This window comes from Balaenoptera acutorostrata, chromosome 12, assembly GCF_949987535.1.
Source record: "Balaenoptera acutorostrata chromosome 12, mBalAcu1.1, whole genome shotgun sequence".
Lineage (NCBI taxonomy): Eukaryota > Metazoa > Chordata > Mammalia > Artiodactyla > Balaenopteridae > Balaenoptera > Balaenoptera acutorostrata.
In genome coordinates, this window is record NC_080075.1 from 72,258,248 (window position 1) to 72,282,975 (window position 24,728).

General features: G+C 36.9%; 1 protein-coding gene across 8 annotated transcripts in view; it reads right to left on the reverse strand.

Annotated features, from left to right (window-relative positions):
• Positions 1-24,728, reverse strand: part of BABAM2 (BRISC and BRCA1 A complex member 2) — a 456,810-nt gene that overhangs the window by 396,720 nt on the left and 35,362 nt on the right. For 7 of the 8 annotated variants that reach the window (XM_057558629.1, XM_057558628.1, XM_057558632.1 and 4 more), the window contains exon 3: positions 17,730-17,806. In XM_057558629.1, the coding sequence (XP_057414612.1) occupies positions 17,730-17,806 (77 nt within the window). Of the gene's footprint in view, positions 1-1,919; positions 1,972-17,729; positions 17,807-24,728 lie in introns of those variants that run through there. The other variant, XM_057558633.1, reaches the window with a different exon arrangement.

Here is a 24,728-nt window from a genome sequence, read left to right on the forward strand (position 1 = left end):
CTACATTAGGATGACTAAATTGTCTGATTTCAACATGAGGTAGCATTCATTCTTCAGTCATGACAGTCTTTAGGCATACTGTCAAGCAACGTATTTCATGTCTAACTAATCATTTCATGATCTGCTTATTGGACCCATCCTGAAGACAGAATCAAAAGCGCTGTTACTCTCAGGATAAATTCAACCTACTCTTTTCTTCCCAATGTATTATACTCATCATTTTAAAATAAGAGATTCATCAATCAAGAGTTGTTCTTTACAAAGTAAAGTCATTTAGTCCTATTGTAGCCAAGTGTTGGCAAAACTACTTTTGTGAGTCTTTTCCCTGGTTCTTTCTAAACATGCATATCAACCTGGTAGATTTATATAAACTTTCAGAGCTCTCTTTCCCTGTCTTCAGTGCAAAAACCATGATACTCTTTCTCAAATCTTTAGATACGCCCTTGTCCCACTGAAAGTCCCACTGAAAATTAGTATCCTTCCAACTGAGACTTTCCACATAAGATAAAATCTTTTAGTGCTCTGGTCTCACTCATTTAATAAATAAGCATTTCCTGATCAGCTACTATGTGGGGCATATAGACCTTAGAGATCCCAGGGATTCCGCCCCTAGAGTTTAGCAATATGTTATTTCAGGAACCACAGATTTGACTGGATATAAATAATCTGGATAACAAATTCTCCCATGTCTTGGAATCCAAATTTCTTCCTTCATGCTCTCCTTAGTGCATTATCAGGATTCAGTCTGTTTCTATGATGATACTGCCTGATGTCCATAAATCTGACATAAAATCCACCTTCAGAAAGTTCACTTTTTCTGTAAAGCAGCACAATTTCTCTTTCCTTTCCTCTCATCTTAAGAACCAGAACACAAAAGAAACAGAGAGCTACGCTAATGATGTTGAACCTCACAGAAGATGGGGTTTTCATAAATATGAAAAGAAGAGTCAGAAGTAGAAATGATGTGTTCCAGGACAGACTGTTAAGGATGCCACTTAAAATAACTCATGCATGGGTCTGTATTCTCTTTATAAACAGGTTCTTCTCTCAGACGAACCGGGCTAAAGGTAACTCCTATTCTACATGAATAAAATCAAGTTGTCAGAATGTGACCTCCGAGTCATAAGAAAGTAAGAAAATTGCTCTTTTCTAAGTCCCACAACATAGTTCACCCACTGTGGCATGACAAATTAGAACTAAGATGACATTTATCTTCACATTAAGTAGTGAAGACATGTGCTTTAAATTATCTCTGCTTTCCAAAGAGTGAAAATCCAATGCAAATACTGAAGTCATATCCAAGGTGAACAGTCTTAATGGATGCTGGTAGCAGGAACTGAAAATTCTCACTGTTAACAGGAAGACACACAGAGAAGAAATAACTGGGCAACAACATGGCCTAAGTCATTAGAATATCCTTGAAAATCAAAGCCCGAAATAAAATGAAGTACCCCACATGACTCTGAAGACTTAAGCATGACTCATTTGCAATGGGGGGAAAACTTCCACTAATGCATATACATGTGTTAGGAAAAAAACAGACAAGATTTACAAATGATGTCTAAGATCACTCAAGTTTTTGCCCTAGACCAACAGAATGGAAAGGGTAATTTCAAACTGCTACCCAGCACTTCTAGAAGTTGCCAAAGTTTTGAAGATTTTTGTTCTTTCAAAGGAAGAAAGCAACGATGAATAACAATAGGGTACTTCCTGGCCTGAGGAAGAGGGAGACAGGAGCTCTCCAGCTGCACTTCCTAGAGAAGTATGCCAGCTGCCTTCTGCAAACTGAGATCAAATTTCCAAGAATTTACAGGATAGCAGTTATGATAGATGACCTAAAATACTGATCTGTTGCAAGAAGGATGTAGTGCAGACCACACAGGAACTGACAGGAAATCAGCCCTCGGGCTGGCACTTACACATTTAAGAAGGCTAGGAATCCTGGACTTTTGACAGCCAAATTTCATCATTTTCCTTTGTAGGAAGAGTTATCCTTCAGAGAGAATAGTCAGAAACATCTTGTACAAAGCTTCTTGGTGCCTATTCCTATTTAATAACACTGCCCCCTGCCTGAACCAGTGGTTTCCTCACATGTTAGAAGTCCATCTAAGGTCCTACAGCACTTACGTGACCAAAAATCACATGTTTGCTGGCACACACCTTCATTTTCTCAGCCACAAGCCCACTGAATGCCATAAATGATTCACAGGCTGTGATGATGGTAAGAAGAAAAACTAATATTTGGAGTTCACCAAATAATGAGTCATCCTCCTGGAAGAAAAGAAATCCTTAGAACTGGCAGCCCTATAGGACAAAATTTTAAAAATTGTTTTTAACATTAATATTAATTCCATAAAAGTTGGCAAAATGAAAACGATTCAGAAACATGTGACATTTGGTTTGCTTATGCCTTATAAAAGTCCAGTTCATGCTCCAAGAAAAAGAATGAGTAGGATATCTATTACCTATTCCTAGACCTGCCTTCTGGACTCACTGCTGCCAAGTTACTCATTCTCCCACACAACACTTTCCATACTAATTTTGACCCTTAAAAATCAAAAAGAAGCCTTGCCTTCTTTGCACCCAAATGCCAAAATGGAATCTTTTAGTATTTCACCTTTATAAAGGGAATGTTTGAAAACAGGCCTCTTTGGCTGTGACATCAGGGAGCTACTGAGGCCTCCAAGGGCCGGAGGAAACATTCCCAGCCCCTCACAGTGCTGCCTACTCCTACAGTGCAATCTGGCAATGGCCAGGGACCAAGTCTTTAAAGCTGTTTTATGGTATTTAACATATGGTCATAAATTGCTCAGTGCTCTGAAGAGGGGCTAAATTTGCCACCCCTATTGATGAGAAATGTTCTTATTTATTTAAATTTAGTGGCAAATTGGCACTTCTCCAGATGGAGAGGTTTAGGCATAAGTACAAAGGAAGAACTAACTAGAGATGGAGTTGGAACTTTTCTATACGCTGAATGCAACCACTTCAATTTAGGTTTACAGCACCACGATCAAACAGGGTTTCCCATATAGAGCGACAATAATAGGAAAAGAGTCTAATTTCTAAGGCCCAAGGAGGGGGGAAATATAAATTTTATTCAGACTGCATGAAAACTTTTTAAAAAATTTCTTTCTCTTTCTCCTCAAGTTAACTCTCTCTCTTCCTTTGTCCCTTCACCTCCCCCACAAGTTAGATGTATGTGGACTTCATCTGAAGTCTAGAGACCTCCCTGGAAGTTCCTAAATCCCTTCGCATCCACCTTCCTATTTGGCCACAATTTTTAACTTGCTTATTTTTTTAATGGCTCTAATTCCCCACCACTAAAGACATGATCCTACTAAAACACTTTGTTCTCTTCCTTTTACAACCAAGCCCTGTAGCCAAAGGCAGAAGAAAAACAAGAATCTTATTTATTGATTGATTTGTTTTTTGGTGGGGTTGTTACTAATGGTATTAATGTGAATGGCATCAAAAGGGAAATGGGAAGGGTAAAGCCACTGCTGGTTTTGTTTTTTATACGCTGATATAGAACCAGCAGAAGAATCAAAAGATCTCTCGCCTAACTCTGGAAATGTGAAGAAGGATTTCAATAAATTGGAGGTTTGACAGCAGCCTGGGAAAAGTATTAAAAGAACTGTTCTATGAAGAGGTAGGCTGCTTATATCAAATAGAAGTCTCATTTTTTATTTTGATAGAAACAGAAGAGCCATATCTGCCACACAAATAAATATAGAGATTGATTTATTAAGAATCAACATATACAAGTTAATATGAATGATGCCACATACTAGGAAATTTAGACATGGTTCATATCCTTTGGGAGAATGGAAATATGCAATCTCAATTATTTCCCCTAAAGCAGACTAATGATCCAGTGAAAATCAATGGAGATCAGCAATCAGAAAATGCCACATAAAGCCTGCCGTGCAACCAGAAGTGATCTGGAGTGCCTGTGCCATCTGGAATGCCCATCAAATGTCCCAAAAGGTCTTATGCTAACTTCTGTTGAAATATCCTGGAGGTGAGAGCAGCTCAATGCCCTTAAGGGCCAAAATAATAAAGAAAAAGGACTAGTTCAAAAGAAACAGAAGCACATCTGGGCCCTCCATACACTTCCATTAAGAACCTGGTTTCCGAAATACCTTTAATTCTTAGGTCAGACCAGAAGTCTCTGCTTTACCTATTCTGAAAAACTATTAGTCCCTCTTTTCTGATATGAAGTCACTATTGCCAGTACCATAATCGTGCAAAAAAAGGGAATCATCCTAAGATACAAAGTTAATTAACAGAAACGTAGGCATGTACTGACACCAACTTTGTACCCTCACAAGATGCTATACATTTACTAAGACAGTCCATACCAGAACCCATAAAACAAGTCACAGTAAATTTTAAAAGATGTAGATCATATAAAGTATGTTCTTTGACCATAATGGACCTAAATTCAAAATCACTAAAAGAAAGATATCTGAAAAATCTAGAAAATTCTGGAAACTAAATGACGTTTCTAAATAACCCATGGGTCAAAAAAGAAATCAAAAGGGAAATAAGAAATATGATGAACTAAAATGAAAATATAACATATCCAGATTTGAGGGACAGAGCTAAAGCAGTACTTAGATAGGAATTTATAGCATTAAACACCAATATCATAAAAGAAAGATCTCAAATCAATGACCTCAGCTTCCACTTAATAAACTAGAAAAAGAAGAACAAGGGCTTCCCTGGTGGCGCAGTGGTTGAGAATCTGCCTGCCAATGCAGGGGACACGGGTTCGAGCCCTGGTCTGGGAAGATCCCACATGCCACGGAGCAACTGGGCCCGTGAGCCACAATTGCTGAGCCTGCGCGTCTGGAGCCTGTGCTCCGCAACAAGAGAGGCTGCGATGGTGAGAGGCCCGCGCACCGCGATGAAGAGTGGTCCCCACTTGCCGCAACTAGAGAAAGCCCTCGCATAGAAACGAAGACTCAACACAGTCATAAATAAATAAATAAAAGATCGTGAATTTCTAAAAAAATAATAAAAAAAAAAAAAGAAAAAGAAGAACAAGAAAACCCAAAGTAAGAGAAGAAAGAAATATCAAAGATCAGAATGGAAATCAATAAGATAGAAAACAGAAATACAACAGAGAAGATGGACAAAGTCAAAAGATGGTTCTTTGAAAAGATAAAATTAAAAAATTAGCCAGACTGGTAAAAAGAAAAAAGAAGAAACAAATTACCAATATCAGGAAGAACAGATGTGACAACATTACAGATTTTACATATTAAAAAAAAAAACAAGAGAACATTATGAAAAACATTATGCCAATAAATTCAGCAACTTGGATGAAATGGACAAATCCCTTTAAAGATACAAGCTACTGACACTTGAGAAGAAGTAGATGACCTAAGTTCTATATCTATTAAGGAAATTTAATCTGTACTTTAAAGTGGTTTCACTGGAGAATTCCACCAAACATTTAAGGAAGAAATAATAATAATAATAATAAGTTTGGGAATTCTTCACAAACTATTCCCCAAAACTGAGGAAAATGGTTCTCATTTCACAATTCATTCTGTTCTGAAGTCAGTTCTGCCATGATGCTAAAACCAGTAACAAGCATAAAAGAAAACTACAAACCAATATCATCCATGAACATAAATGCAAAATTCTAAACTATTTTATTTAGCAAATTGAATCCAACAACATATAAAAAGGCTAATACATCATGACCAACTGAAGTTTACATCAGAAATGCAAGGTAAGTTGAACATTCAAAAGTCAATCCACCATACTAATAAAATTTTTTAAAAACCACATGATCATCTCAATAGATGAAGAAAGTATTTGCCAAAATACAACATCCATTCCTGATTTTAACACAAAACAAAAAACTCTCAATTAACTAGGAATAGAAGGGAACTTCCTCAAACTGATAAAGGGTGTCTGTGAAAAATATACAGCCAATATTATACTTAATGGTGAAAGACTGTACATTTTCCCTTAAAATCTGGACAAGGCAAGAATGCCTGCTCTCATCACTTGAATCCAACAACATGTAGGAGACTCTAGTCAGTGGCCTAAGGCAAGAAAAAGAAATATGGGGGGATTATATTTTCAATATATTAGCAACAAAGAGTTAGAAAAAGAAAGTTGAAAATAGATATACTATAAATTAGCATCAAAAAATATGAAATATTCAGAGGTAGATTTAACAAAATTTGTACAAGACCTGCTCACTAAAAACTACAAAATACTTAAAGAAATTAAAGAAGACCTAAATAAATGGAGAGGTTATCATTTTCATCCATTGGAAGACTCGATGTTATTAAGATCTTAATTATCCGCAAATTGACCTCCAGATTCAATGCAATCTCAGCAGGATTTTTGCAGACATTAACAAGCTAATTCTAAAATTTCTATGGACATAGAAATAGTAGAAGTAGTAGGACTTATAGTACCTGACTTAAAGATTTACTACAAAGCTATAATAATCAAGGCAGAGTTATACTCACATAAGGATAGACATATCAGTGGAATACAATGTAAAGTCCAGAAATGGGCCCACACTTAAATGGTTAATTAACATGCATATGGTCAAAGTTAACTCAAATTGGATCATAGACCAAAATGTTAAAGGTAAAAAATATAAAATTTCTAGGAGAAAATCTTTAAGACCTTCAGGTAGGCAAAGATTTCTTAAACAAGAAGCCAAAAGCATAAACAACAAAGAAAAAATGTTAAATTTGACTTCATCAAAGTTAAAAAGTTGTGCTCTTGGAAAGACACCATTAAGAAAATGAAAAGAGAAGCCATAGACGTATGAGAAAATATTGACAAACAGACAAACAACTTCTTTCCAGACTATATAAAGAACACTTACAACTCAACAAAAAAAAATCCAATCAAAACATTTGAACACTTAACAAAAGATATATGAATAGCCAATAAGCACATGAGAATGCAAATCAAAACTACAATGAGATACCACTACACATCCACTAGAATAAATATAATTTAAAAGACCAACAATATCAAATGTTGGTAAGAATATGGAATAACTAGAGAGCTCGTAAATTGCTAGTAGGAATGTAAAATAGTACAACCACTTTGGAAAACAGTTTAATGATTAACATACACTTAGCTTACAACACAGCAGTACCACTGCTAGGTATTTACCCAAGAAAATGAGAACATATCTCCACAAAAAGACATGTACAAAAATTTAACAGCAGCTTTATTCATATAAGCCAAAACCTGGAAATAACTCAGATGCCCTTCAACAGATGAATGAATTTTTTTTTAACTGTGGTATATCCATACAATGTTCTACTATTGGCAATAAAAGGAACAAAGCATTGATATAAGGAATAGTATAGATGAATCTCAAAAACATTAAGCTGAAAAAAAATAAAATTAAATTTAAAAAAAACAAAAAAAAAAACCATTAAGCTGAATGAAAGAAGCCATACACCCAAAACTACATAGTATATGATTCCATTTATATGAAATTCTAAAACAGGCAAAACCGTTTATAATTTCAGAGAGAAGATAAGGATCAAGGGTTGGGGGATGGTGGTGGAAGGAACTGACTTGTGGAGGAAAGAAAATGTTCTATATCTTTGGAGGATGAAAATGTTCCACGTCTTGACTGTGGTGTAGTTAAATAGCTATTTATAGCTGCCAAAATGTATGGAATTGTTCATTAAAATGGGTACATTTTATTTTATGTAAATTATACCTCCATAACGTTAATATAAAAAAGTGGGATATAAATTTCTATCTCAAAGTCACTGTGTGATTAAATGAGAAGATGTATATAAATAAGCCTAACTCTCTATAAAATATATGTTCAATAAGTTAGTCTTAGCAATTTTATCAGTCATTTTTTAATAAACTATAATCAGCATCAAAGCCAGATTTTATAGATATATAGTTAGCCTATAACTAAGCTGACTTCTGACTTTACAAATTTTTAATAATGTTAGTTGCTATTATTAAAAATTCTTCCAACATTCCATGAATTCCAAGAAGAAACATTCTGAAATACCAGACAAAGGAATCCTCAAAATCTAAGGGAGAGTTAATCTCTAATCCACAAAATTAGCACTTATTACTTGACTTTCAATGAGCATTTTTTAGAACATTCACTAAATCAAAGGTGACCTGCCTCCCTAATTAGCCTCTAAAAATACCTTGAACGCTAGATAATAATAATCTTTAAGTAAATGAATCTTTTAAAAAGATAAAAATAAAGTAAAATGAAATATACTACCAAGAAAAATTATAATGCCTCTTGGCATGATGCCAAACTAAATCCCTGGACTTCTGTGTCCAACTTTTTACTTAGTGCAACTGTTACAAGTCCTAGTAAAATTGGTTCAATCCTCCTCTCCTTGCAGGTGATCCTGGAGTCCCAGCCAAGGAGCCTCACAGAGAGCACAGCCATCAGAGCAGCAGGTTGGCAAGTGCCAATGAAGAACCAAATATGTCACAGAACAGTCCAGCCATTTTACTATTGCCTTGGTCCATCCTATTGAAGACTAAACAGTGTGAACAAAAGTAGAAAGAGGAAGAAAGGCAGGATATTTGAGAAGTACAACAAGCAAATCACTTGTATATAGGCTTTTTTTTTTTTAGAGAGACAGAGTAGTTTAATGTGATTGTTTCCAAACCTGGCAGCAGCACCTAAGAATTTTTTTTGTTTTTTGTTTTAATGCAGATACCTAGGAAACATCACAGGAAATTCAGATTCTGTAGGTCCAGACTGAGGTCTGGGAATAAAATAAGGTTGTTGGACTCTCCTTAAGGCCCCCCCTCCAATTTTCCAATGTTATGATCCTGAAAGGCAGACTAATAATTAAACCCACTTTCTCCTTCACCCTCATTCTCTATGGGTTGCCGTCTGCTGTCACAGGAAACCAAGAAAGGTGACTCACAGACCCAACTGAAAACAAATCAAAGATAAACCACTGGTACAGGGGATTCATACAAGAGAGGAATTTAGGGATGGAAAAGCCCTAGGAAAGGCAGGTGTTAGAGAATGGCAGAAAATAAATGAACTGGACTTCATTATATTACATGCTACATTTCCTGTTTCAGGGATTGTGAGCATCTAACGCTTGGCTATTTCTTTTCCCCTCCTGTTTTAAAGTGAAAGTCTTAAAGAAAAGAAGAAAATTATGAGAGTATTTTTGTTTCTACTTTATACTATTGAAGAAGGACATTAAGGCAGTTAATATAAGGCTAAATATTGAATGCATAAATATTGCTCTATAATGCTATTCACTTTAGTAATTCAGTGAAAGATGAATCCATCCATCCTCTAGATCTTATCCAAGGAGTTGTGTTTCAGTTCCTCAAAAGCAAAGGTAGAGTCATATGGCTCGTTCAGGATGTAGGCCTCTAACGTAAGTTGCAAATACAAATATTTTGAGGGTATGTTTGCTCTTTGCTAAAAGCTCTAAATTTTTTGCATAAAGATTTTAAAATTCCAAAATTTTTACTTTTTAATGAAATTCATTGTTTTAAGGGAGAAAACTTTGAGGTCCCAGAAACTGTTCCATTTCGCCTGACTCATAATATGGTTAACGGAATGGGTCCTATGGGAACAGAAGGTCTTTTTCGAAGAGCTTGTGAAGTTACAATGAGGCTGATGCAAGATCAGAGAGAACCTTTAATGAGGTAATCATCTATATTTTGTAAATAATCAAAATGCACAGATGTTTAATAGCAACTTTGAATGTGATTATTGGTTTAATAGTAACTTTGAATGTGATTATTGGTTTCTAGGTTGTTTTCTTTACATAGAAGCTACTTTGCTGAGCCTGCGAGCCACAACTACTGAAGCCCGCGCACCTAGAGCCCGCGCTCCGCAACAAGAGAAGCCACCGCAATGAGAAGCCCGCGCACCGCAACGAAGAGTAGCCCCCGCTCGCCGCAACTAGAGAAAGCCTGCGCACAGCAACGAAGACCCAACGCAGCCAACAATAAATAAATAAATTTTTTTTAAAAAGACCGAATTTTATGGTATGTAAAATATATCTTAATAAAAGCTACTATCAAAAAAAATCTACTTCAACCAGTACAATGTATATAGGCTTTTGACTTGGACTGTCGTCAGCTGAGCTCCACCGAGGGGGCCCAAGGAGAGGCTGGAAGGGCAGACTGACAGCCTCGAATGCTAGGCTGTGGGATTCGGTCGCTAAAATACTGAAGGGAAGGGAGAAAAGGTTAAAGCAGAAAGATTACTCGGTTAACATTTTCCAAATAGATTATTTATTTTAAACAATACAAGAAATTTTTCATAAAATAACACTGTCATCCCAACAAGACTGCCAACAGCTACAGCCACAGCAGCCAACCTTTGGACCTACTGACCAAAGTTCAGGATATAAGGTATAAGAACAAACCAAGCAAAGTGCAAAATTCTTACAGATAAGATTAAATCAACAGAACCTTAATATCTCTTTCAGCTGATGCAACAAACTTCTCCAAAACACCACTGGGACCTTCTGGTGCTACCAGTTTGGCATTCAGTTTATGTTTGACAGCCATCAGGCAAAGCCCTTGAGTGTCTCTACACACTGCTACATAAGTGAAGTCTTTAAAGGACAAAGAGCAGAAAAAAAGAGCATTCTGAGTTTACTATGCTGATTGGCTAAGACAAAGTAATATATAATAGACCTGAGATGCAAGAAGCACTGTGTCAATGCATACGTGCACGCACACACACACACACACACACACACACACACACACACACACACACACACAGGGCAGTCAAACCACTTGAGATAGGATAAAAATGAAGTCGAATTTCAAGATTCAGTAAAGCAGAAGTTCTGGAACACTATTTACAATTTGTCTATAAAAATCTCTGTGTATATTTGACCACTGTTTAATTAAATGATACATTCCATTTAAATAGCAGTTCTGAGATTGGTTTCCTTTTGTTGTAATCGTTCTCCAAAAAATACAAATTTAAATTTAGTGACACAGTATCGAAGCCTTGGAAATGCTTCGATTTTATACTGCTCCTCTGAAGACACAGAGACATAACATATCATTCAAATCATAATCTTTTTTTTTTTTTTTCACTTTTTCCTCTGAAAAAAAGGCTTTTCCTCTGGGAAAGTCTTTCAACTTCAAAACCTTTGGAGATAATTTTTTGGCATGACTTCTTGACTCTGTCACAAATGGCTCTGAAATATTCATCATTCCTCTCAGATGATAAACAATGGCACTGCTTCTACTGCTAAAGACAAAGGCAAAATGCCTCTAGTTTCACTTGGAATCTCTTTAGAAAAAACTCCTGAAACAGTGTAATAGATACCTCTCTGGGTACCTGCCCAGCCCATGCTCACTTTGTGTTAAACTGGCCTCTAGTAACCATGACAATACATGAACCAGAGCTCTTGGCTATATGACTGGATCCCAAGGGGACACCCCGCCCAAGATGCCAAACAGACCCTCTCACTCGAAGACCACAGACTGTCTTCTCGTGGCCTTGAACTTAGTCACCATGTCCTAGGGGGCTCAGGAAGCCATTTCTGCTCTACATGAGGAGAAACAGAAATCTGGGGGAAAAAGAATAAAGTGAATATGGTGACAGGAAAATATGTTTCGGGAGAAAGACAAAGACGTACAAGAACACAGATGCTGACCAGCTATTATTATTGTCTCTGCCACCCTTCCATTCCCTATGAGGCCTGGCTATACTTCCTGCCCTTGGGCACCATGGAGTTCACTTAATTCCTTATAAAGACAAACAAACAAACTCTTTAGTTTATGCTTGTTCCAATGGGTTTCTTATAACCAAACAGTCCCTGATTAAAATAAATTGTTAGTATGAAAAATAGAAATTTTAAACAAAAGATAATTTCAAATTTGAAACCAGTGTTAGGAAACCATTTGATTTCGGCCACAGATTTGCTTGATATAATTTAAAATATTTCAATTATCTCTCTTTATAGTTACATAATAGTGTTACTCGAAAAACTTGTAAAATTGAGAATATTTCAGAGTTCTGTCACTTCCTCATCAAACCTCTTCATTATCATATCCAAAGAATGAACATGGTCCATTCATTCCACAAACACAAGTTCCCCTCTAAATACCAGGCAATAATGTACAGGTTAGAAATAAAATATGAGCAAAACAGCTTCACACCCGCCCTATTTAAATAGGACACAAAAAAACACAAACAATAATTTCTTCAAGAGTTAAGTGCTATAGCGCGTGACTATTTTTACAAACATGCATTTGTAAGAATCTCGCTGACCTTCCTCTGTGAATTTTGCTGTAATGGGCATATTTTCACGCATTTTAATGGCACCATCCTAGATCTTAACATTTGTTTTATTTAAATCAATTTGATCACTGAAGATTCACTTTTCCAGTCCTCTTTAAGTAAGTACCAGTTGTCTCTTCTACAATCATGAAATTCAAGGACTTTTTTTTTTTATTAATTTTTATTGGAGCATGTTTGCTTTACGATGTTGTGTTTGTTAGAAGGACTTCTCTTTAATTCAGATATCCTTTGATATTTTCCATGAGAATCTTACACAAATTGGCAACGCTTTCAATGCCCAACAGTTTTCTCTTCACATTGAAAAGAGCTGAGGAGACAATAACGTCATTCCTAATGTACTGTAATCTTCTGGTCTTTTTTACTTCAATTATTTCATTTTACACGTGGGTAATTCTGTAGGAATAAATTCGTGAATTCATGAGTAGAAATGTGCCCTCTCCTTTGTCTTTCATTCTTACTATCATTAACTGCAAAATTTATAGAAGAACTGTTTCCTAGTATATAAAATATCTCAAAATATAAAATTTCGTTACATAATATTGTCATTAATCTGCTTTGAGAAGGCAGAGTAAAATATATAAAGACAAAATAGAAACAGACTCCAAATCTGCAAAGTACTGTATGTCCTTCCTGTTTTCTGAATTGTTAAGAGCGATGTTCCAATTACAAATTCCTTGTACAATAAATAACTTCTAAAGATTGAATTTCTGTTGGCAAAAGACTGATACAAGTAACAGAATGTCACATTCTTATTTTTCCAATTCAATAAACTTTTGTAAATACAGTTTCCATAATCAATTGTCTTTTCCTTTTATTTGGCTATGGGCTGCTTAAGGCTAGGAGTCTGACTCACCTTAATGTGCAAGAATCTCAGTATATAAAGTTCATTTATTACTCAATTATTATAGAGCATTCTACAGGCTAAATTAAGTCTCTAGCATATAATGATGATATCAAGCAATAACTTAATAGGACATAACTACAAGATATGGTAAATACCAGTCCAAATACCCTAATCACCAAAGTTATAAAAGCTTACAGTAGTGAGAGGATACAGGATACTAGTAAATGCTTCCTAACATAAACTCATACAGCTAGAAAGAACTTTGTGAAGTCACATTATTTCTGGCTCAAGACTGTGGACTGACCATAAACATTTATTTCCTCTCTCTTCTAAGACCCACCCTCTCTCATTAAATGATAGTGGAGGAACAGAAAGATAAAAATCAAAAACAACAGGAGAGTGAAGAGGAAGGGAAAACAGTAGCAACATTTCCACAAATTCCTAGAAGGCAGAATGCAGATGGAAGAGTAGTACTTGAAGAGATAGGGCAGAGAAAGCTTTGGCTGCAATAATGAGAGGAAGAGGCTACTGATGAGGAGGAAGCCATCTGTCCTGGTAAAGCCATAAAAACTTGTAGTCATCCGGTGTAAGGAGAGGCAAGAATGAGACTAGGGGCTAAGAACAGAGAGACTGACTAAAAGCTCCACAGGCAATAATCTATATATACCCATCTCCCAAAAATGGCATGGTGGCCAGATGTGTATCCCCAGGAAAAAAATTTAGAAGACTTTCTTAAAAAACAGAATAAACTATTTGGGGGAGAGCCAGAACAGCTGAACTCCAAATATGACACATAGGGGTGCTCATATTAACAGCCTGCCCACCATTAACCCACATACTCAATTAAGTCCTGCCAATACCGAAGTCCCAATCAGAGTTTTATCATGTTTTATATATAAATGGACAACCAAAACCCATCTTTTATTTGAGGAAAGGCTATAGAATAGCAGAGGTAAAAAAATAAAAGATGATAAAAATATAATCCCTGGGGAAAATCAAAATAATTCAGAAAACAGAAAAAAAACTAAAAAAAAAAAACTATATCCTTCGAAAACTTTTAAGATACTATATTCATAAAATAAGAACAAGATGTTGCAAAAGAGGAACAGAGCTCTTAGAGCTCTTAAAAATTAAGATACCTGGGCTTCCCTGGTGGCGCAGTGGTTAAGAATCCGCCTGCCAATGCAGGGGACACTGGTTCGAGCCCTGGTCTGGGAAGATCCCACGTGCCGTAAAGCAACTAAGCCCGTGTGCCACAACTACTGAGCCTGCGCTCTAAAGCCCACAAGCCATAACTACTGAGCCCGTGTGCCACAACTACTGAAGCCCATGTGCCCAGAGCCTGTGCTCAGCAACAAGAGAAGCCACTGCAATGAGAAGCCCATGCATCACAACAAAGAGTAGCCCCTGCTCGCCACAACTAGAGAAAGCTCGAGCACAGCAATGAAGACCCAATGCAGCCAAAGATAAATAAATAAATAAATTTATTTAAAAAAAAAAAATTAAGATACCTAATTATGACTGTGTTAATAAAAAATTATCAGAGGAGCTACAGGAAAGGTGGAAGGATAGAGGGAGGAGTGGAATCTGAGCAAGTTGTTTGAGACTGTGGTCCAGCAAAATAACAAGGTAACCTGTTTACCAAGACATAATTCTAAAAACACAGAATTTTCAATACACAGATTCTACACTACAAGGTCAAATCCAAGAGAATAATAAAGGTAAATCCCATAGTGATAACTGCAGGAGCAGGCCTGCAGAGTTAATCATTCAAGCAATTTGTAGACAAGGCACAGATGGCAACTGTAGATTTAGAACAGACAGTAAGTTATCACCCTTGACAATGCAAAAGGAAAATAACAGAAGACAGAAGCTGGGAGGTGAGGAAGAGGAATGGAAGGAAGGGCAGGGGCTAATATCTTCATCTTATAAAGTGGGGAGCCAAAAGACACTGTCTATGGTTAACGGGAAACTAAATAAAAGCATACTAAGCGGTCATCATTACTGCACAGAGATTTTGCTTAAGTAATAACAGTGATAACTGTGTGCCAGGCACTTACTAAGAACTTTTAGGAGCTGTTCATTTAACTATATAATACAATGCTTTAAATGATCCTTTAAAAGAAAAGAAAAGAAAAAATTTGAAGCTACAGGGTAACCAACACAGGCACCGATAGTGGTGGTATAACTACACTACAGAGGAGAAGAGAGAGATAAAGGGTGCAGTGAAAATAGCCTGATACCTTATGCATCAGAGCAGGAAATCAAAAGATAGTAATATCTAAAATTGATAAGCCAAGAAACAGAGGCATAAGCATATTACTTAGATATGGGGCGATCATCCCCAGGAGAACTAAACACTGAAACAATTTTTTTAAAATATTTTAAGTGGTTCCCTTGAGAAACAGGACTAGGGCTGGGGAGAAATGGAACAGAGGACTACTGTTTTCATGTATTAAAAAATGTTTGAATTATTTGCATTTTTAGTAAATGTGAATGATTTACTTTGATCATTTTCTTCAAATTTAGTCAATAATATTTTTCCCCAATAAAAGTAGCAACCTAGTCTGTCCCTACTACCTCAGACAGGTGAAATTCTTTTGTATTTTAATGGTTTCCAGAGAATGATCTAACAATGAAAGGTTAGCAAGTCAGCATGTCACAAATTTTTTGGTTCACGTTGCATTTGGTAAATTAATATAAAGTGATTCTACGAATACTAAGATGTGGCCTTTCCTAGCCTAGAGTGGTCTGAAAGGCACCGCTTACCCATCTGTCCCACCTTCAACATCTTTGCTCTTTATTCCTCTGTATAAGAATTGAGAGACTTTCATACCCCATTCACTAGTACAGTTTCAAGAAAGAAAATTCCTGATGAGATTATTGATACTAACCAACCAAAGCTATCATCATCTCCACACTAGGCTAGAGCTTCAGTACTGGTAATTATGGCAGAGAAGGGCTGATGCAACCTAGGCAGATGCTGTAGATGGTGGACTAAATCCTACAGTAGGTCTTGCATACTATTCATCGAGGTCACAAACCAGTGCTCCAAGAGCTCAAGCCAGCCCACACACACATTGGTTTGGCCTGCATAATGCTGGCCCACATTGTAATTTTGAAGAAGTGGCCTACATCTAAAACTGAGAATTCAAATAAAAATTCAGATTTCTGCCTTTTCTCAATAAATCAGTAAGGGCAACCCCTCGAAACTGGGTAGGAGTTCCCCAATTTGCCACACCTAGCCTGCTTCCCTCATTCATGTTACCAGTCTGACCTTGTAGCCATTTGTATTTCTGACCTTTGCTAAAAAAGGTAAAACGTGTGCATGCCCACTTGACCACAACTTACTCCCTGCCGACTGCCTTACTTTATTTTTGTTTTTGTTTTTTTTTGTTAACATCTTTTTTGGAGTATAATTGCTTTACAATGGTGTGTTAGTTTCTGCTTTATAACAAAGTAAATCAGCTATACATATACATATATCCCCATATCTCTTCCCTCTTGCGTCTCCCTCCCTCCCGTCCTCCCTATCCCACCCCTCTAGGTGGTCACAAAGCACCGAGCTGATCTCCCTGTGCTATGTGGCTGCTTCCCACTAGCTATCTATTTTACGTTTGGTAGTGTATATACGTCCATGCCACTCTCTCACTTTGTCCCAGCTTACCCTTCCCCCTCCCCATATCCTCAAGTCCATTCTCTAGTAGGTCTGCGTCTTTATTCCCGTCTGGCCCCTAGGTTCTTCATGACCATTTTTTTTTTTTTAAGATTCCATATATATGTGTTAGCATACGGTATTTGTTTTTCTCTTTCTGACTTACTTCACTCTGTAGGACAGACTCTAGGTCCATCCACCTCACTACAAATAACTCAATTTCATTTCTTTTTATGGCTGAGTAATATTCCATTGTATATATGTGCCACATCTTCTTTATCCATTCATCTGTCGATGGACACTTAGGTTGCTTCCATGTCCTAGCTATTGTAAATAGAGCTGCAATGAACATTGTGGTACATGACTCTTTTTGAATTATGGTTTTCTCAGGGTAGATGCCCAGTAGTGGGATTGCTGGGTCGTATGGTAGTTCTATTTTTAGTTTTTTAAGGAACCTCCATACTGTTCTCCATAGTGGCTGTATCAATTTCCATTCCCACCACCAGTGCAAGAGGGTTCCCTTTTCTCCACACCCTCTCCAGCATTTATTGTTTCTAGGTTTTTTGATGATGGCCATTCTGAGCGGTGTGAGATGATATCTCAATGTAGTCTTGATTTGCATTTCTCTAATGATTAAAGATGTTGAGCATTCTTTCATGGGTTTGTTGGCAATCTGTGTATCTTCTTTGGAGAAATGTCTATTTAGGTCTTCTGCCCATTTTTGGACTGGGCTGTTTGTTTTTTTGATATTGAGCTGCATGCCTTACTTTGACTAGAACTAGGACTGAAAGACAAATTTTCAAGAAGTGGTAAATCCTTCTGATCAGTATCTTAGGAGATAACACCTAAAAGCCAGAAATACAAACTAAAGCACAAAATCCAATAGCTAGCACTGTAATCTACATTTTTCAGTAAAAGAGTCATCATTTACTTACATTTTAATGTCTCTCCAGCATATGGTATGTGCAATTTAAATCGGTCACAGTTGGGTCCAGGAGTCAATGACGTGCAGCTTTAAAAAAAAAGAAAGAGAAGAAAAGAGTTTCTTAAAACCCCGCATATTTACAATATTTAATAAGTTAATAAAAAGTGATCCTTAAAGACAAACGATTAAAACACTGGCTTATAGAACAAAATAAAAGCCCTTAATGGTCATGGAGGCCAAGACACAAGACTCGCACTCAAACAAATAATTCATTTATCCCACAATAAAACCTATATGCCTTCTAACAATAAATACCAACACTGCTTCAACTACTTCTCTCAAAGAAGTGTATCTCGACTTTGAAAACAGGTATATGATCCAAAACAGGTCTGTAGTCTTTGATGCCAAGAACTGTAAAAGAAGAGTAGTTTTATGGTCATATTTTAAATATAGACTCTTAGTTTTCACTCAGTTAGTACTAAAAAGAGCCCACTTTTGGCCTTTTTCTGGTACCAGATGGTTTTCTCTCTTTTCCCGAAAATAAGGCGCTTCCTCTAGATTTGGCACCCCATAACTTACATCTGTAGCAGCGCACAATGCACTGCACTCAGTTTCAGATAAAATGCAAATCTAAAAGGGGGGTGAGTTAGTCACCCAGGTCTCAACAGCTTGTTTTTTTTTTTAATCTATTACTGCACAAAATTATACAATACTCTTTGTTCTTTACAGAGATTTACTTTGTAAGATATCTCTCATAATCTTCTGCGTCATAACTTCAACTGCATAACAGCAGTGTTGGCTTCATAAATTAATAAAATATTAATATGAAGTCAGTTAAGGAAGTTGTATGTCTTCATGTAGTCAAAAAAAAAGCAACGTTTTTAATTTGTAAAGAAGGCTAATTTTCATTCATAATTCCAAAACCGCCTATGAGACATTTCTGAAAAAGAACCTACAAAAGTAGTTTAAGGAATGGAAGCATTGTTAGAACAAATGTACAACTTTCCGAGATGGCCACTTTGAAGGGCAACAGTCATTTGAAACTAAATTTGAGAAGTGCTGGCTCGAAAAAAAACTAACTCAGATCTCAGATTAACTATTACTTTTCCCCAAAACTATTTGAATGTGAAAGAGAAAAGAAGCAGACAGAAACTTTAATGTATTTAACATAAATCACTAGGTTGATTATTCCTCTTTATCTTTAGTGGCCAATAAAAATATTAGTTTATAAACTAAACAAAATTGCACTAGTCATTGCAGAGTAATCTACTTCAATTTTTTACAGGTTTTAAGAACACAGTCTCCTTTACTTTTCAATATAAAAAATTCTTCAGGGCACATTTTCTTAAAGGTACTAAAATATTTCTCTTATAGTATAATCTTTCCTAGCCCACAACATAGTAGTTCTTTGAAAACACTTATGGAAAACACATAAATTTTCGCATTATAAAATACAAACGGACAGAAATGACCCTATAAGCAACACTAAGAATTTTTTCTCATATATTATATTCAACCAGCAATGTTTTTAAATGATTTTTTTTAAAATATTCAATCAAGTGTCTTTTGGGGTCTTGAAGATCATCAAATTACCTACATCGCTTAATGAGTGAAGTTATTAATAGTACAGGAAATCCTCAGGATTAATCTGATTCTGGTTTGTTTGAATAACTCATCATTCTTCAATGTGAATTAAGTTTCTAAATTCTTACATTCACGGTGGGGCCACACTTTATATTATTCACTTTATGCCTTAACCACGACTAGGAAAGTGTTTTTGTGCTCTGCCTCTTCACCTTCCTCCCTTCCTACTTGAAGGGCTGGTTCCAGCCACCTCAGGGTGTAAAAAAATACATTCCTCCACCTGCGTGATTCACTCACTAATTCTTTTCACTTAGACAAGATTTATTGAACATTGCTCTATGTGTTAGGAATACAGGGTGGACAAGACAGACAAGAGCTACAGTCTCACGATAATTAAATTCTAGCGAGGGACGGAGAAATGATTAAAAAAGAGACAAACACACAAAGATGGTTTAAGATTGCTAAATGTGATGAAGAAAATAAAACAGCGAGCTGCAATAAAACAGGAGCCACATTACATTGGAAGACTGGGGAAGACCCCTGGAGGAGGCGAAATCTGAAACCTGAAAAACGCGAAGGGGCCAACCATGCAAAGCTCTGGGGAAGAGCGTTCCAGCCAGAGGAAACAGCTGGTGCAAAGACGTGAAGGCAGGAACAAGTCTGATATTTCTGGGGGAAGGAATCTTGCTAAGTCTGGGCAATGCGGCTAGAGCAGAGTGACTGAGAAAGAAAACAGCAAAAGATTAGGACAAGAGATTAAGCAAGGGACAGGCCACGCAGAGCCTTGCAAGTGGTGGCAGTTGATTCAGGTTTTACTCTAAGCACAAAGGAAGGTTTTAGGAAGAGTAATATTATCTGATTCTAAGCTCTTAAAAGATTACCCAGTATACTGTATGGAAAAGGGAACTGTAAAGAGGCAAAACGGAAACAAGGAGACCAGAAACGAGTCCATTTCAGGCCAAGAATGATGCTAGGTACTTGGATGAGGGAAACAGCAGTGGCAAGGGAGACAAGAAGATTTATTCAACAGGGGCAACTAGCAGAGAAGCACACGTTTAGGGAGAAGGCAAGTTAAGAGCTGGAAGTGTGAGATGACAGCCAAATCTCACATGGACACAGAGGCAGATCCATGGGTGGGCCAGCCAATCTATACAGGCCACTAACACAGCACGAAAAAGAAGAAAAGATAGAAGAAAAACTCACCTTAGAAGAGTCCTGTCTGTTGTTGGAAAGATCACTTACTTGAAGTGGGGATGGTGGCAGGGGTAATACTCCTCAAACAGGAGTATACACAGGTTATGTCACTAATCTCCAGTGAACTGTAGGGCTTCTGTTTTGCTGAGAGGTATACACAAATTTGGGGCCAAGAACTGAACTGTTCAAGGGAACAGAGGCAAGAAAGGCTAAGCTGGTCTCTCTCTCCTAAAAAGTAGGCAGTTTCTCCTCCAATTAAATACTGAGAAAATTATTTAAAATACCTTGTTATGCTCTGTCTTCCATATTACCTAGGATAAATAGTTTTATGGGAAACAAACCAATGTCATGTTACCTAAAGGTTCTTTTAAGATTAAACTAAAATGTTTCCCCTTTTTAAATTACCTCTGTCTAAAACTGGTTTTGGATGGATTTCCCTGGTGGCACAGTGGCTAAGAATCCACCTGCCAATGTAGGAGACACGGGTTCGAGCCCTGGTCCGGGAAGATCCCACACGCCGCGGAGCAACAAAGCCCATGCGTCACAACTACTGAGCCTGTGCTCTAGAGCCCGCGAGCCACAACTACTGAGCCCGTGTGCCACAACTACTGAAGCCCGAGAGGCTAGAGCCCGTGCTCCGCGACAAGAGAAGCCACCGCAATGAGAAGCCCGTGCACCACAGCAAAGAGTAACCCCCGCTCACCGCAAGTAGAGAAAGCCCACAAGCAGCAACGAAGACCCAATGCAGTCAAAAATAAATAAATAAAATAAACAAATTTATTAAAAAACATAAAAAAATAAAATAAAACTGGTTTCGGTCATGTTATTTAATATACCATAAAATTTCAAATCACACTCAAAGAGTGTTTTTCTGTTAATCAAAAAAGGGCATGGGTTAAAAAATACTGAAAACCACATATGGATAGTATGGCTCCACGTACGGAAAAGACAGATCAATGTGTGTGTCTGTCTATGTACATAACAGATTTCAAAAGGACCGTCACCAAAATGTAGCAGGATTTGGGGTGATTTTTAGAATGTTCTTCAACTACCTTTCTGCATTGTTTTGATTAATAATGAACATGAACTATTCTATAATTATATAAATATTTTAAAGCTAAATACATTCTTTTTATATTTGCCTCAGGAAACTTGGCTATGATGGCTTGATTTATCTTTTTCTTCTAAAGTGCTTCACTCCTTTACAAAAGGAAAGAAGGCAGGATGATCTACCTATAAAGAGCCTTCAGGTAAAGTGTATGAAAGTCTTTATATTGTGATATCACAAAATGTCACATTTCAAACATTTATTATCTCTCACAGTTTCTTATGTGGCAGGGTTTGGGAACCCTTACACCAGAACTGTGTAAGGCCTCCCATGAAGCTGCAGTCAAATGCAGTTACAGAGAACTAATACAGTGGGAAAGTTCATTCTCCTAGAAAGGCATTTCCTTACACAAGTATGAAAATGCTAGTAAATAAAAAGTTACCAACTTCATTAAAATTATATTTGTATAATGGCAACTTGTCCTAACACACAATTAGATCTAAGGTTTAAAAAACCAATATTCCAAACTGAGTATCTTTTAATAGTAAAATAATTTTTAAATGACTTAGAAATTACTGACAATTTAAATGTAATTTCAAATTTGTCTCTCAACTATATTTTTTTGTTTGTTTAATTTTTTTTTTTTTTTTGGCCACACCATGCAGAGGCTTGTGGGATCTTAGTTCCCCGACCAGGGACTGAACCCACGCCATCAGCAGTGAAAGCATGGAGTCCTAACCACTAGACCGCCAGGGAATTCCCTCTCAACTATACTTCTTGAGTGCTTACTATAGGTCAGGCAGTGTGCTGGGTGCTGGGAATACAGCAGTGACAAGAACAAAACACATATCTTGGCATTATAACATAAAAAGGATTTTTGGGTGAACTATGCTCTAAAAATGTATCTTTCACTAAATTCTAATTACCTCAATATACTGGGGACTCAATATTTTAAAGTTTAACATGTGGGAGAACAAAGTGGGTTGAGTTCCCTTTTAAAAAGATTATGCAAGTGGGAATTCTCAAGTGGGGATTCAGGTTAACAACAAATCAGGCAGTTTACTCTGGTTCTTTATTACAGAAATTGCAGCTAACCATTGGCACGTTGAAATGCTAAGCATAATAACCTTCTTATACTCTCATTCCTATGATCTCTTATTTTACATCTAATCATGACTCTCAATATTATTATTGATCTATTTTCTAATTTTGGTTTGTTTTTCCTACCAGATCTAAGATTCTTGGTGCCAAGAACTGCTTTACAGTTTTAAAAATGTCTTAGTAAAGCATCTAGCACAGTGCTGAGCACCCAGCACTGATGAAATTTTACTGTATGACTGTAATCATCAGCTAAACTCAAAAACTGTCATTTTACAGATGACAACAGATTAGAAACCACTTCCACTTCTGGCCACATCTTAGTCTCCTGGGCCTAAGCATCTTTTCTTTTTTTTTTAATTTTTTTTTTTAATTTTTATTTATTTATTTTTGGCTGCATCGGGTCTTCATTGCTGCGCGTGGGCTTTCGCTAGCTGCGGCGAGCGGGGGCTAATAATCTTCATTGTGGTGCATGGGCTTCTCATTGCAGTGGCTTCTCTTGTTGCGGAGCACAGGCGCCAGGCGCGCGGGCTTCAGTAGTTGTGGCTCACGGGCTCTAGAGCGCAGGCTGAGTAGTTGTGGTGCATGGGCTTAGTTGCCCCGCGGCATGTGGGATCTTCCCGGACCAGGGAGCAAACCTGTGTCCCCTGCACTGGCAGGCAGATTCTTATCCACTGTGCCCCCAGGGAAGCCCAAGCCTAGCAGCACTGGTGTCCAGAACGTGGCTACTCCACCGACTATGTATGGAGATAAAGGTTTGCTGAATGAAAGGTTTGCATAAGACTTGATTCCCGGTCTAGTGCTCTTTTCCTGACAAAAACTGATGATTTAACTGGAATTGGGAAGGCGCTCTCATCCTCACCTCTGAGAAAGCTAAAAGTGTGACTATTTGTGGAAGGTCCTCCCTTTGAAGAGTTGTACATGCAACTCAGAATTTAAACTTAAAGTCATTACCTAAAATTACTCTATTTTCACAATAAATAATAATAACAACAACAGCTAACATTTGTTGGGCATTTACTATGTGGCGAGCACTGTTCTAAGTTCTTTAATTAGATTAAACTATTTAAGCCCACGGCAACCTTCAGAAATAGATGCTATTATTATCTCCATTTTACAGATGAGGAAACTGAGGCAAACAGAAGACATGCAACTTGCTAGTAAGTGACAGAGCTGGGATCCAAGCCCAGGATGTCTAGCTCCAGGGCCCATTTTCTTAACCACCAAACTAAATCATCTCTCAATAATTAAAGGGGAAACCATCAGACTTACTGAAAAATGTGAATTATAACTCTTTTCAACAAATGTGTTTTTATTAAGTACTTATAATAATGGAAAGTAAAAGCTGACAATAAGTTGCCAAAAAGTGTTCAACCACATGTGCTTTAATGAAAAGAAAATGATTTCTCAGTAATATGAACTGTATACAGGTGAATCAATAATGCAAAAGAGGGAACAAGGCCCTTATAACCTTATAACTTGATTAAATAGGCGCTACAATGTTGACACTCTTGATTTATTCAGCAAACTCTTTAAATAAATAGTGAAACATAAATTTGGATTTGAATCCTCTTTAAATTATTACTTGTTCCTAATTACTGAGATCGAACTCTAATTAGTAGAGTTTCACTCTAAAGAGGAAAAGGTAGGCAATTTCACAACACTTTATATGATTTGAGTGACAGCCAAGAATTAATCTTGATTAACAAAGTTATATGAAGATATTCTACAACATTTAAGACATCAGCATTTTTAAGACAATGCAAAATATATGCTTTCTAGTTTAATGCTAAACCTATTATTTGACATACTTTCTGGAAAAAATAATGACAAACCATTTCTATTCTTCAAGCCACCTGAAAAGAACAAAGTAGATGAGTCTAGGGTTCCTTCCCTGTGTCTACGTCAGTTTCCTTTACCCTGACTATTAATTCACCATTTGGCATGTTCTCCTACATAGCTTCCTGTTTTCTTGATAATGACGTTTGTGCTTAACCAACAATATTTAACAGCAGCTAAGAAGGAAGTCTTCAGCTTTGGCAACCTAAAATAACAGGTGAGTATAAAGAAAAAACAGACTCAAAG